The sequence below is a fragment of the Mytilus californianus genome, unplaced genomic scaffold (genome assembly GCF_021869535.1).
Source record: "Mytilus californianus isolate M0D057914Y unplaced genomic scaffold, xbMytCali1.0.p SCAF_3, whole genome shotgun sequence".
In the NCBI taxonomy this organism is placed as follows: Eukaryota; Metazoa; Mollusca; class Bivalvia; order Mytilida; family Mytilidae; genus Mytilus; species Mytilus californianus.
This window is the reverse complement of record NW_026262679.1, coordinates 92,025,644-92,041,210: the sequence shown is the minus strand read 5'-3', so window position 1 is coordinate 92,041,210 and position 15,567 is coordinate 92,025,644. Positions and strand designations below refer to the sequence as shown.

The following is a 15,567-nucleotide window of genomic DNA, read 5'->3' as shown; positions in this document are numbered from 1 at the left end:
GCATTCACCTAAATTACAATCTAAGCTTGTACTTCTCTCACTAAGGTTGTGTATTCGGTGCGTTCGACTCCAGTCAGGTAGAATTGTCCGTTTACCTGCTGAAGGTTGTCTCCGGGCATTCCGGCTTCCTCCACCAAAAAAAAATGACCGCCCTGTTATTGGCTAATAGTGCTCAAAGTGGTGTTAAACACTAACAATCAATCAATCAATCCAATTTAATAGATGCTAAAGTCAGACAAGTTCTTTTAAAAGCTAATACTTGTACGCCTGATAAGAAGTGAATATTACTTCCCTTCATAGAACTCTCCAAATCTTGGAAGAAAATATGGCATCAATTTGCCTTCTCCGATCTTGTGGGGGTAAAAATAAGAATATACATGCGTATTAATCGAAATTGAACAATCATTTCATTCATATACTTTTGAACTCCCTTGTTATTTTGTAAATGTAACTGACAGTTGAATGAGAGTTGTGAAAAGTGATAAAACTCACCCAGTTTTGTTCAAGGACATTTCGGCTTTTTGGCAAATTTTGCATAATATATGAACAGACATTATATATGTTAAAGACAGGTGGTACCTGATTATTTGCAAGCTCCCGAAAGTTATTGTCCCCCTCTGCAATGCGATAAGGGGAATTAGCCTGTACGGTCTTGTTCATTTGTAAGTGCTCTCATTACAAAGATTTATATCAGGGCCTTCTTCAACAACAGGTCCCAATCCACATAGAGCTTTACAAAATTATATGGTATAAGGATTTCCTGATATCTCCCAAAAACTCAAATGAACCAGAGAACCAATAGATATTACCTGTTACATTTGGATGACATGTTTTTCAACAAACAATCGGCATTCCCAAGGGAACTAACTGCCCCCCTTCTTGCAGACTTGTTCCTTTATCCATATGAGGCTGACTTCATACAGGAACTTCTTGGGAAGAAAGAAAAGGAGTTAGCAGTATCCTTTAATTTCACTTTCCGCTATATAGATGATGTTCTCTCATTAAATAATTTAGAACTTGGTGTGAATGCATCTAGCCATCGTACTTGAGATTAAGGATACATTAGATACAGTTAAGTCTGCCTCATATCTTGACTTACATCTAGAAATTGACAATGATGGTTGGTTGAAAACAAAACTTTATGACTATGTCAGAATTCAAATGAAGCAGACATATAGTCTTAATTTATGTGCATTGATTCCCTAATGACATATACATGAATGCTGCGATTATTAACCAGAGTTATCTTACATTTATCACAAAGAGGGGATGGCAAACAATTTTTAATTAGAGCTTAATTAACGTTCAAACAATTTTCCACTAAAAATGAATGTTACATGTACTTTATTCAATCATAAGGACTTACTTAGCCAAATCTACTAATTTTATTTGATATTATGAATTTTTATGACAATACAGACTAGATAAACATGCTTCTTTTACTGTATATCATTATGGTGTTATACTGCTTTTATAGTCTATAGTTTTGAGCCATAACCATAAATGAACCCTACCCTTAATGTTAAGGGACCTCTTTAAAAGTTATATCAGCAATGTCTCAGTGCTGACCAACTAAAGTTTGGTTATGAAAGGACACTCAAATCTTGCAAGAAATTTATTTCAAAGATTCATAACACGCTCAAGGATTTTTAACAAGAGTTATGTCCCTTGGAAATTCTATGGAAAATTGCATTGTAAGCACTCAAGTTTTCATTTCTTGTTAGATATTTAAGAGATTTATATCAAAAATTTAAATTATATCAACATTGTCTTCGAGTAGTTAAAAAACAAGTGCCAATCAACTATTTTACAGGATTTATGTCCCTTTGAAATGAAATTAATATGGAAAATGAATTATTATAGACACTCTCACACCTATATTGCTTTTTCAAAGACAATAAGGGCAACGTTAGCAAGATAAGTCTTTCTTCCTTGCAGACCGATGCCAGACAATTACCCCATATGTTTTGCTTTTTTGTGTTGATGAGTTGCAGTATCCCATCAGTATCACATATCTACTTTCATTCATATTCATTAGACACAGATACAGGCTCTTATATATATATATACTCTAGTATTTTAGTTTGACTTAGATCTCTCAATGCACTATAAATGTTTAGTTTTAGAGAGTTGTGTTGATCATGCCTTTTGGTTGAAAGGCTTTACTATTAACATTAACATTGACTATGAAAAATGTATTTAAACAAACACAGGACACTGTATATTTCTAGATAATCATAGACATTAAATTTACAGACTGGTTTTTGGGGTAAAGATTTCACAAAGTGCAATCAAAACCCTATTGTCAGTAGCTTTATAGCTATATAAAAATAAAGAGATGTGGAATGATTGGCAATGAAACAACTATCTTCCAGTGTTCAAATAGTGAAGATAAAAGTAATTATAGGTCACTGTTCAGCCTTTAATAATTAGAAAAATGCATACAGTATAGTCAGCTATAAAAGGCCAAAAACCCTGAAATATAGTTTTTCAATTTGTCAGACACCTACAAAATGTACTGTCTGTTTTCCAATATTTTAAATAACAAATTGGATTATGCTTAGTACAACATCACATGCATTTTTGTTTCTTTTACATTTTAGGTACAGCACGCAGAATCTGTTTAAGACCTCAGATTTTCAAAGAGCTTTCACCAAATAGCATAAGCAAAGATGTTACATCAAAAACAATTGTCCTTTCACCTGCCATGTCACATTACTTCCAGGCTAGACGAGGTCCATTTACACCAGGTAATATTTAGCTTTACTTAAATTTTTCAGAGGCCATTGTGTTTTATATGAAAAGCTATCTCAAATTAAAGATTTTGTATGGTTCTATGTGGTTTTCTGGAAACATTTGTGAAAATTTGAAAAAGAATTCACTGTCTCGCTGCAATATGAGTCAGTAGAAGTAGCAATCAATAGGTGTGGCCATACCGATATAATTCAGTTTTATGTCCAAGTTCAGATTTGATATTAGAATTGCCAGAAGAAATTATTTGTCACTATATTATTGGAAATATACATGTAAATACATGAAGTTTTATGTTCAGTATTTATAAATATTGCATTAGAAGCTTGTGAAACTGAAATTTTAAAAATGTTAATCTTTGCTGCATATTGTTAAAAAAAAAAAATGGAAAAAATCATGTACATACAAAATCTAAAAATCTTTCAGGTTACCAATGTTCCACAAAGTCCTTAGCATGTTAAAATTTCCCAAAATACACCTATTCTTCACATCTGAAGTTTTCGAGTACACCAGTCTGCTTAAACATTCAATATAGAAAATTGTCTTTTCGGGAATATAACAATTTAAAAGTCTGTCTGTGCAGGTTCAAACATTAATGATAAATTTTTGTATAAAGTAGGCTATTCCTGAAAAGATTATTAATATTTTTTTATACAATTTTAAGAAAAGGTGGTCTTGATTTTTGTACATACTTTTGTGATCTTCTCGATCTATTCACATTCAATGTTTACATCGGGATAAGGTCTGTTTGAATTTGTTTAGTAACTTAATTTCAAAAGTGTTAATCTTTGCTGCATTTCAATTGATACCTTTGGAATTTTCCCCTTGAATTTCTCTGATCTATCTGCATACATAATTATACGGATAATTGCAGTGCTGTCAAGACTAACACATTTTGATGCTTATTTATCGGCATTTTCCTTTGATCTATTGTTTTTTCTCTTTGACCTTTACAATTTTTGCCAAATCTCACACATTTGCTTCATGAAAACTTGATAGCCCTGTAATTGACATGTTCCAGAAATGTATACAGCTAGTAGAAAAATAAATTTGAAGTTGGTACTCCAGGAATTTATTCGCACAGCAACATTTCAAACCAATTTTACACCAAACTCCTATAACATGCTGTACTCATCTTTTGCTATTTAAGGAGAGAGAAATGATATTATTAAATGGAAGTTTTGTTTTTATTTCAACTTAGTTTTATTTACTATTTACAAAATGTGTCTTGTGAATTTTTGATTGATAGAGTCCATGCTAAAACGGGACAAACATTGAGAAGATCAAGTTTTCAGTGTTTACAGGGGAGGTAATATTTTGTTGCTGGATTTTCCACTGTACACATATATCTGGAAATAGAATAATCTTTTAGTCTATTTCACCCTACCTCCAAACAGTTTACAATGGAAGTACTGAAAGTAGACAAAATAATCCAGTCCAAATGAGTGCCTGTTATTTCACATGCATCTTACAATATAATTATATATTCCTAATACATGTACCAGCAGTCTTAATATAAGCCGAGGGCTCTGGTTGAATAAAACACACTTTATAAACTCTTGATCACATGCACTGTAAACAGACCTGGGGTCAATTACATGCCAAAGTAATTAATTACATTTCAATTACATTGATTTTTAAATGTAATTAATAACATCACAATTACATTGATTTTCAAATGTAATCAATTTTATTACAATTACATTGCCAATTTCATTGATTACATTTCAATTACTTTTATCCAAAGATATGTAAGAGCTATATCATTTAGAATAAAATAATAAAAAATGACAACCGGCTAGAATATAATGAAACTTTTATATATATATATATACATACATGCACTTTTCAACAGTGAAAACATTCCAACAAGATTTGTGTTATATAGATCCAAATTAATATATTTTTTATCCTTTAAAAATTTTCTTAAATTTCATGTTTCTACTTAACCATGTTAATCTAGATTTTAAAGGTTTTCTTATGTACCTCATGTGAAATTTGAAGTAACTTTAAAGCTTGTATTAATTACAGAAGAGTAATGGCTGCATTTTCCAGACTTGTCTTTTGGCAAGTATATTGGGCTCCCTTCTTGTATGTTTTGACTGCTGTATTTGAAATTTTTGTAGAAAGTGTTTAAATGGTATCCGTATGTACAGATTTTAACATATAAATATGATGGTTTAAAAAAACATTGCCTGTGGCATTTTAATCAAGGGACAAACTTGTACTTTCAATTACATGTAACTTTCAATTACATGTAATTAAAAATATGCTCAATTACACATTACATTGAATTACTTTCAAAATTGTAATTAATTACAGCTAATAACAATTACATTTTTAATTACCCCAGGTCTGACTGTAAAATCAATGTGTGTTGGTGAGTGTATACATTTGGTATTATATGTCAGTCATATGCCTTTTATGTGCCTTTCATGAGAGCAATGGCATGTCTTGTGGTAACATGGCTTACCAGTTCCTTACCAGAAAACTTTCTTTTAAAAGGATTGACTGATGTATTATTTGCTTTGGTTCTGACATTCTGTTAAAAAGGTAGAATTTAACAAAACATTTCTATTATTCCAGCTGAAAAACAAGGAAAGCATATGATGATGGCTTCAACACATTGGAAAATAGAGAGGATTATAGCAGTGTCTATGCTGGGAATTATGCCTGCTTCAATATATTTCCAAGGACCATTCTGGGATTTTATGATAGCCTCAACTGTTATGTTGCATGGTTACTGGTATGTCAATTTTAAAACATGTAAAAGTTGCCTTTATTTCTTACTGCTTGATTGCATGATTAGTGATGAGGAAAATGGTGTTCATAGTCAGCTATGAAAGACCTGACATGAAAATGTGAAACAATTGAAATGAGAAAACTAACTGTCTTATTTACATGTATACCAATACATGTACAATTTAAGATGATGATAGACGGCTGTTTAACATCCAGCAGAGGGGCCTCGGTGGCAGAGTGGTCTAAGTAGTTACTACTGTAATCACTAGCCAGTCAACACTGAGGTTGTGAGTTCGAACCCTGCTCGTGCGGGTGCACTCGACTCCAATCTTGACTAGGATTGTCAGTTTTCCTATCGAAGGTCGGTGGTTTTCTCCGGGCACTCCAGCTTCCTCCACCAATAAAAACTGGCCGCCACGAAATAGCCCAAAAGCGGTGCATTAAAGTGGCGTTAAAACACCAAAAATTAAATCAAATCAACATCCAGCAGCAAATTAAATACATATTCAGGACAAGAACATGGTACTGTAAATGAATATTAACCCTGCTTTGTACTAGACCGACAGTTGAGCCAGATTTTTAACATGCTAGTTCACAAGGTAACAGTATGTAGGAAGACATGTCAGCCTACCAGGACACATTATTCTGACTCAGAGCTGACCACTCTTTGCTCTTACCTCTTACTTAAAAGAATGTGGCAGGGTTCATTGTATATTGTGAATGTCCCGTATTTAACTCTCATATACCAGTAGTCTACATTGTAGATATAATTTGAAATGGTAGATATAATTTGAAATGTACATTGCACATTCTGCAAAAATTACTTATTTTCTTTTTCTTTCCAGGGGTGTTAATGGTGTTCTTACAGACTACCTTGAGAAGTTTATTCCTTTCATACATTGGTTCTGGTATGCTCTTGCCATGGCTGGTGTTGCTGGACTGTTAAATTTTAATTATAATGATGTTGGTGTTACAAAAGCCATATCTTTAGTCTGGAAGCTGTAACTCTAAATGTTATATTACATGTACCTAACAAAAGTGCTTATTAGAGATACTGCAATCATGCACATATACTGTTTACTTTTTTCATAAAATTTCTGTTATTTCAAATTTGTTACAGTATATGCGATATTTTTATGTAGACTTTTGCTTATAATTTGAGAATCTTATAGGTGTCCGTCTGCACTTATCCGTGAAAATGTGCAAACATTACAAGAATACATATTTTATAAGTTAGATATTATAATTTTAATGGGTGAAATCTAATGTTAGGATAATTATTGTTTAGTTTTTCAAGGTAGAAGCATTTGAGCTGATAGAAGTAAAACAACGATGTTTGCCTCTAATGACATTAAAGTGATCTGTTATATATATATAATCAATTGTACATCAGAAGTTAATTAACAGTAATTTTTGGTCTTTACATAATGTAATATTTGGAAATGTAATCTGAAATTTTTATACTAAATATCAGTTGGATATTCCTTTTTTATTTTTTATAAGATTAACCTTTCTTACTATGTTCTTAACTTAATCACTTGATTTTTCTCTTTGAAAACAAACGATAAATTTAAGAAATACCACAAAAAATTGAAATATTGTTACAATGTACTGGTATTCAGGTTATACATTATATTTCAGTAGCAGTGAAACAGTTCAAGTTATGTTTAATTTTTTTGTCCAAGTACTTGTATTACATTAAGAAGTCTCTGATAAATTTCAACTAATGTTTCTATCTAAATACTTACATCAGAGCGAACTGGTGTTCTTATACATTGTACTATGTATAATCTTCAAGCTTTGCTTGTAAAATAGAAATAAATTTATTTATCCCATACATTTTCTTGCTTGGTTACTATTATATTTTAGTTATTAAAACCTTTGATTTGTTATTGGTGTCTCCATTGAACAATCATGTTGTCTCATATGATTTTCCAGATCTCTTGTTTGTACTATGTCAGTATTTATTGGTCATGCTATTTTGAGGATTCTATTCAAATGGCAGTATTATGTGCCTTTAAATAGTGTGTTTCCTTTTTATTGTCCTCAGGATGAAGCTTTGCAGGGGACATAGAAATACCAGACGTCTGTCTGTCCAGTCAGTCTTGTTAGTGCTCTCACATGTATAATTCTTGCAAGATTTTTATAAAACTTGTATCATCGGTCTCTATCAGCATTATCTCAGAAAAATTCCAAAAATCAGTGCTAATCAACAATTTTTTAAAGAGTTATGATTTTGGAAATATTAATTATATGGAAAATTGTATTGTAAGCGCTCACACGTGTACAATTCTTGCCAGATTTTTATGAAACTTATATCATAGGTTTATATCAGCATTGTCTCTGACGCTTTCGAAAATCAGTGCCGATCAACAATTTTTAAAAGAGTTATGCACCTTGGAAATAATAATTATATCGGAAATTTCATTGCATTTGCTCTCAAGCCTTCATTTCTTTCAAGATATTTATAAAGAATTTAAAGAATAAAAAATTTGTTTTTTTTAGTTATTGCCCTTGGACAGATAAGATATGTGCAAGCTGGGGGACATTGGAACTCTTCTTTTATGCCTATTTCTTTATGAGCTTTTGCCATCACTTGGTTTCAGTCATTGTCGTCTGTATGTCTTTGTTCTTTTTCTTCTGAAAATATTGGGGCACTTTACCAAAATGTTCCTTATGGTATATAGTTTAAAAATATTATCAAGGGATTTGATCCATCAACAAACATGGCCACTGTTGCTACAAATAGAACATATGGGTAAAATACAGTTTTAAGCTTATAAATAGAGCAAATCTGACAAGGTAAAAATGATCAGCAGATTAAGGACTATCTCCTGTGGAATTTTCAGAAAAATTGGACAACCCATAAGGCATTTTGGAGAAATTGCCCCCGAAATGTCATTTTTTTTGTAATTTCCAAGATTTTGGCTTATATGTCAAAAACAAAGCAGTAAGAGCAAATCTGACAAGTGCAAAATTTAGCAGCAGGTCAAGGTATATCTCCTGCAGAATTTTCAGAAAAATTGGACAGCCCATTTTGGAGTTATTGCCCCTGAAATGTCAATTTTTTGCAAATTTTACAGTTTTGGGTTTTGTTCTTGAGAATAAACTCATCTTAAACATCAGGATTAAAATTTTGTATGGCATATGCAAGTTTTGTCTACAGTAGACTCGAATCAAAAAAGGTAAAAAGGGCAAATAAAGTACAAAGCAAAGTGGACCCCAAATTTCCAAAAGCTTTTACCAAATACAGTTAAGGTAATCTATTCCTGGGGTAGAAAATCCTTAATATTTCGAAAAACAGTTAATTTAAAATTATGACCATATCAATGATAATTCAGGTCACAATCAGATCTACAAATAAGTGAACTTGCCCGAAAATGTCAATTGACTGTTTAAAAGAGTTATTGCCCTTGAAAGATGATTGTTATCCATTTTTGTCATTTTTTTTTGCAGAAACCATTAAAGATAGAGAGAAATTGTAAATAACGTAGACGTAAAGTTTTTTAAGCTGCACTTAAGTCAATATGGCATAAATTGTCAACTGACTCTTTTTAGGAGTTATTTCCCATGCATGACATTGTTTACCTGTTTTTATACGACCGCAAAAAATTTTGCGGTCGTATATTGGTATCATGTAGTTGTAGTCATCGTCGTCTGAAGACATTTGGTTTCCAGACAATAACTTTAGTATAAGTAAATAGAAATCTATGAAATTTAAACACAAGGTTTATAACCACAAAAGGAAGGTTGGGATTGATTTTGGGGGTTATGGTCCTAACAGTTTAGGAATTAGGGGCCAAAAAAGGCCCAAATAAGCATTTTTCTAGTTTCCAGACAATAACTTGTGGAACGGTGTATGAATCTCTCTGAAATTATACCACAAGTTTTCATACCAGAAAGGGATGGTTAGGATTGACTTTGGGGGGTTATGGCTCAAACCGTTTAGGAATTAGGGGGGAAAAACAAAGGTTTCCTGCTAATGGACAATTTAAAAGCAGTGTAAGGGAGGTAATCCAAACACATTTAAAGTACAATGTTGTGTATGTTTGGATTACCTCCCTTACACTGCTTTGAAATTATGTAGAAAGAAATTTTGTATTGTCTTGAGGTGATTAGCAGTCAATTTATTCTTAGAAGTTACTATTAAAGGAATATTAATTTTAGCAATGATTATGTATGTCATTTTCTATTTTAAGACTTTTATGATGTATTTAAATTGGTAATTATGGTTGCAAACTCCATTGGAGAAATTTGAATTGAGATTATGACCATATCTTGAGGGAAAGAATTTTTTTTTTAAAAGGGAAGGGGGGAGGGGTGAAAAAAAAAATAGGGGGGAGGGGGTAAAAAAGAAATTGTGGGGGGCAATTTTTTTTTCATTTCAGATTTTAAAAAGAAAATTCCTTCAAATAATATTTTTTTTTGCAAAAAAGGGGGGGGGGGGGGGGGGTAACAAAATTTTTTTTTGAGAGTGGGAGGTCAATACGCAACAGCATAGTATATTTCACAAAAGCAAAAAAAAAAGGGGGTGTAAATTTTTTTTTAGGGGGGGGTCAATTCGCAATAGCATAGTGTATTGCACAAAAGCAAAAACCTATTATGTGTCAAATATTTAATTACAATCCAAATTCAGACTTGCATCAAGCGCGAATATTGTGTCCATTTTTGTCCCAACTGTTCAGGGTTGGACCTCTGCGGTCGTATCCAGCTGCGCTCAGCGAAGCATTTTATTTTTTACTCTCTCAAAGAAACAAAGATAGATAGAGAGCATCATACTTGATGATTGATGCACCCGCAAAAATGTTAAACCATGCCACGTTCTGTATGGCCCTGTCAAAAGTCAGGAGCCTGTAATTCAGTGGTTGTCGTTTGTTTGCTGTATATCATATTTGTTTTTCGTTTATTGTTTTGTAATCAGGCTGTTAGTTTTCTAGTTTGAATTGTTAGCATTTGCCATTTCGGGGCCTTTTATAGCTTACTATGCGTTACGGGTTTTGCTCATTGTTGATGATCGTACGATTACCTACAGTTGCTAACTAAATTGCTTCTATGTCGTTTGGTCTTTGGTGGAGAGTTTTCTCTTTGGAAATCATACCACATCTTCTTATTTTTGTAAGAAAAGTATACGACTGAACATATATATGTATATATGTACGTTGAGCGATTCAGACTCCTTGAAGTAACTAGTGTGTGAATCCGTCTTTATAATTTAATTTACTACCTCCTTTAAAACAGATTCAAGTTTACTGTCATGAAAGGGAATCTATTTTACAGCGGACTTATCTGCACCCTTCGTAAACCTGATGGTAGGTCCTCAAATAAAATCCTTAGATTGGAGAAAGGGTGAACAATGTGATCCTATTAGTAAACTACTTATACTTGTATCTTGTCTATAATGTTCAATGTATATAAAGTGCGAATCCAGTTAGTTCATTTTCACTGTCGTGTGCGAGTATGTCTGAATACTGTAGAATAAAGGATGATGGGAAAAACTGTGTGTATTTACATTTTGAAAATACAAAATAAATGATTTGAAAGTATTTTTTAACACAATTTCATTAGAATGTAATTTATTAATGTATAATAACAGGATTAAAGTCCAAAAAAGTGTAATTAAAGCAGCATAATCCATAATATTGATTGCTGAATGCGATTCATTTTAACTATAAATGCGATGAATTATCACTGTAAGTGCGATCATTTCTGATGTGGTATTTTTGGAGAAGCGATGAATTTTCATTGTTGTTTTATATCATAATTCGACATGTGACAACTGAAAATAGTCTTTTAATGACTTTAATATTGATGATATTTACAATTTGAAATGCAAGCTATTCGTAGATGCTTACTTTAATATACACGGGTATTACCAACGTATGGTTGATTCCGGACGTTGTGCGTTGTGTACCGTTCGTCGATTTTTTTTCCTGTACGTTCGTTGCGTGATTTCGTTATAATTCTGCACCGTTCGTTAGTAAAAGATCTGCTGTTTCTATTGAAACTAGAAAACACCCGGGACATCGTGGTTCCGTGACTGAATTAGAGTATCTAATAATAAATAAGCCTTATTTTTAGCCTGGATTTTTAGTACTCGTATGTCATCTGATAAAGTCATGCTGTTTATAAGATGCACGGTCTTCTCTGCTTTCAAAATCTTTCTGTTTGAACCCGTCGACCTGGAACTTATTACTTATTTGTAATATCAATTATTTGGAAAACAAAAGGGCCTGTAATGGTTTTTTTTTTAAATCAACACCATTGTCCTATATTAGTTATATATAAAGTTGAATTCTTTTATAGACCGTTTTTATGTCATGCCGGCTAACAAAGCTGATTAAACAGTACGGTACAGTAGGAAACAATGCGACAATGATTGAATTCAGTACACGGATTGATAACTGTCCCGAATTTGGATATTTGCTAAGGGAGCAACCATTTAACTTATAGGGGAGGGGGGGTTATGGTTTTTTGCCTGAGTCAGATTTTTTTTTTCGCGCTTCGCTTTTTGCCATGGTGTAGTTGAATCAAGTTTGAGTTACACATAATGTTTGTTTCGCGATGTTTACAAGTAATTCACAGACCTGTCTATTTAAAAATATTCACAGGGTGTTCATGTAATATAAATAATACACAATGCTGTCAGGAACAACACTTTGTTTTCATAAATATTGCATACTTAACTGAACAGGACGCCAATTAGTCTTTGGTGAAAATATTAGCCTAATAGGACCCACAAAGTATGCATATATAATCAGTCCATCTGACTTCATACATTTTGTCAGAGAATCGGCTGAATTAAGACTTTATATGATGAAAATTAATTAATTTCCTTCTGTGAAAATGCATCGCATATACAATAGAAATGAATCGCCCTACAGTGAAAATGAAAGTCAAGTATCATTATTCGACAGTAAACATGACTCGCATAACGAAAACATCTATAGTGGAATTTAATTCAATATCAAAAACTAAGCAATAAAACCTGTTTTAAGTTATACAACATTAATAATAATGTTAAAAGGTACATTTTTCTGCAAATGTAACTTAACTGTTGCTTTTAAATCTCTTGCACGCTCTGTTCGTAAACTATTCTTAATATTTATCTATGTGTGTATCAATTTTACACCTGGATGGCTGTAGGCGTGATGAAAACCCCATTCGCATCTCTTACCTATATCATGAATTTATAAAAACAGTACATATCATATATTTTTTCGTATTTTATTCAAAAATCATGAATTTGTCGTCTGTTTATTTATCATTCTACATCAGAAATTCATAGCGGATACAGTGAAAATGGTATTTCAGGATTCGCACATTATATACACTGATGTTGACATTTTTGTTAATTATTTTTATTTCTTTCATTAAAAAATCAATCAGTTGGGAAAAAAATCTGATGCCATGTTTTGCTGACAAACAGGGCTTAACAATACTAATCTTAAAGATACCATCACCTTCGGCTTTTACTGTAAATAATATTGTGACTTAGTACGGGAAGGGGTGTCTTCCTTTAAAAATCATTATTCCTTCTATTCCCACATGCAAATAACAATAGATGTTTTGATAAATAATTTATTAAAAATCCACCTAGGATTTACCAGTATTTTTTAAGAGAAAACATATTTCTTACACTGTTTAAGTATATTAAGTATAATCTGAGACTACTATAACACATAGTGTGTTATAGTAGTCTCAGGTATAATATTATTTAAAAAAAAATAATACGCTGTCTATTTGTTATATGTTTCTTTGGTACATTTTACTCCTGTCCGAGCCTATTCTCCCAACTTCACACATTTCACGCAATGGTTGACGGCGCAATGTAGCCAAGAGCGAACTAGTATACACAAGGTTCCTGATTTTACTCAAAGATGTATGCCACCAACACCAACTACAACTTCAGCCTACCACTATCTTCCTGGACTATGAAGTCGCCATCCGAAATACAGCTTTATATTCTTTATTTCCTGGCATCAACGCAAAAGACTGTGTTTTCCACTACACACAATGCATCTGGAGAAAAGCTCAAGAAACAGGTCTTCAGGTTCAATACAAGGAAGACAACAACATTCATCAACTAGTACGCCGTGCCGCTGTCCTTCCACTTGATCCTACTGCTGAGGTCGAAGCTGTGTGGTTTAATGCCCTAAATGACATAGATCAGATTGATACTAACATCAACTACCACCCGATCCTGCAATATTAGCCACTATTAGTGGGAATCTATTAGTAAAATTAGTCTGCTAGTAACACTAACAACAGTATACTTTTATACTGTACAGTATAGATGTCACCTGCTGGTAGTTATAACAAAATATGTTCAATTCGGGGACATCAAAAATCATGACAAGGGTTTTTTGATTCAAAGAAAATGGCGTGTTGAATGGCACCAACATGATTTTCATAAGGAAAATTTTCCAAATCAGTCACACAATACACGAGAAGAGGTAAAAGAAGGGCTTTGCTGTCTGATCCTTTTCGGGTAAAAAATGATAAGCCGTGACTTAGAAATATCGGCGTCACAACTCAGGAAGTAACGTCAACTAGTCCGGCACAGACAGCATTGAAAGAAGAAACAAAACAGAAATATCCACATGACATTCAGATTGGTCATAGTAATCAGCTGGTAATGATATTGAGGGTAATGAAATCATTTTTAGAAAATGTTAAACGAGTCGACACAAGTTTTCCAGATGTACTCGGTTTTACATACAGTGCTGTTTGCAACGCCGTATCCTTCAATTTCATTAAAGACATTAACTTGAACGGTGTATAAAATGCTTGCAAAAGTGAGAAAATAACATAAACGCCAACGTGTAAAAAGATTTTATTTAAAAAATTGATTGATTAAACGAGATTACTCCGGAAGAATTCCGATTTTGATTCCGTTTTATATTTTATTTTAGCTCTCTACGTGTGAGGTAGAAAAGGTAAACAAAAACAAAGTTTCTTTTTTTCTCTCTTTTGAAATACGCTATATATAAAAAAAAAACAGGCAGCTAATATTAGTACCTATTGCAAGATTGTCATATTTACACAAAAGTGCAATCAAATTCTAGAATTAACAAATAAAATTTGTTCGGTGTAGAAAAAAAAACCTTTATCGGGATTGCGGCTTGCCAAACTGAAAGCACCATCAAATGGCATCATACTGAAGGTGTGCCTATATTGAAGTAGAAGTAGATAATAACTTTATATAAACCCTTAAGTGATTAATTGATGTCTACTCTTAAACAGTGATATCTTTAGATAGATATTTTAGATTTTAAAGTATTTAAAGTGTTGATGCAGTCTAAATTGACATTAAGCCGAGGAGAACATCAAGGCTTACAATAATGTATAAACTTGCCAACGGGATGGTCAAAGTTGACACCAGTAATACTCTCATTCCACCAGATAGGCTATCCAGAAACATCAATACAAATGGATATCAAGTACCATCTTGTAGGACCGAAGTGCGGAAGGAATCTTTTTACCCAAGGACGATACGAGACTGGAATGCCCTACCACATACTGCCACCAATACAGGTAGTCTTGAATGCTTCAAGACTTACCTGCATGAGATGAACTAGATCAAGCCAAGATGTTTTTAAATTCACTGTATATATGATGTATAGCACAAATTCAAATCAATTCAATATTTATTTATTCGTCTAAATTTTAAATGCGCATCCAAAAAGTGGCAAAATAATCAACTTATTGATGGTGGCCGCGTATTGGTAGAAGTTGGTAGAAGCCCAATTTTATCGTCAAGAATGTAAATAATGTACAGTGATATTGCCCGTATGAAATTATAAGGCGTATTACGCCTGGAAATAAGGCGTAAACCAGGCGTAAGTGGTACTTACGTGTCTAGATCCAGGCGTAAGGGAGCAGGAAACGTAAATTTCTAGTCCTTACGGGCGTAGAAAAAAGTGGTAAACCTGGCGTAAATTGAAATAAGCAAGGCGTAAATTTTCTTACGGGCGTAAAACTGTTGGTATGGCTTAAGTCATAATACCCATAATGCTTTGTTTAAAGGATCATGGGAATTTTTTCAAAATTTGGCTCTTTGGTTTTAGTTTGCAA

The 15,567-nt window shown here is 32.8% G+C and overlaps 1 protein-coding gene and 1 long non-coding RNA gene across 2 annotated transcripts in view; both read left to right on the top strand.

The window, feature by feature from the left end:
• LOC127735432 (uncharacterized) overlaps nt 1-15,567 on the top strand; it is a 115,418-nt gene that overhangs the window by 52,313 nt on the left and 47,538 nt on the right. The gene's annotated exons all lie outside the window — the stretch shown is intronic.
• On the top strand, nt 296-7,330 carry LOC127735427 (succinate dehydrogenase [ubiquinone] cytochrome b small subunit, mitochondrial-like). Its single transcript, XM_052245591.1, has 4 exons — nt 296-359; nt 2,604-2,750; nt 5,338-5,497; nt 6,339-7,330. Exons 1-4 carry the CDS (start codon nt 326-328, stop codon nt 6,496-6,498), a joined length of 501 nt encoding a protein of 166 aa, XP_052101551.1. The 5' UTR covers nt 296-325; the 3' UTR covers nt 6,499-7,330.

Excerpts from the sequence above, each read along its gene's own strand:
- LOC127735427 (XM_052245591.1), top strand. The coding sequence starts at position 326 with ATGGCATCAATTTGCCTTCTCCGATCTTGTGGGG. Across the intron at positions 360-2,603 it reads CCTTCTCCGATCTTGTGGGG|GTACAGCACGCAGAATCTGT; the intron begins GTAAAAATAAGA and ends TTTACATTTTAG. Across the intron at positions 2,751-5,337 it reads ACGAGGTCCATTTACACCAG|CTGAAAAACAAGGAAAGCAT; the intron begins GTAATATTTAGC and ends CTATTATTCCAG.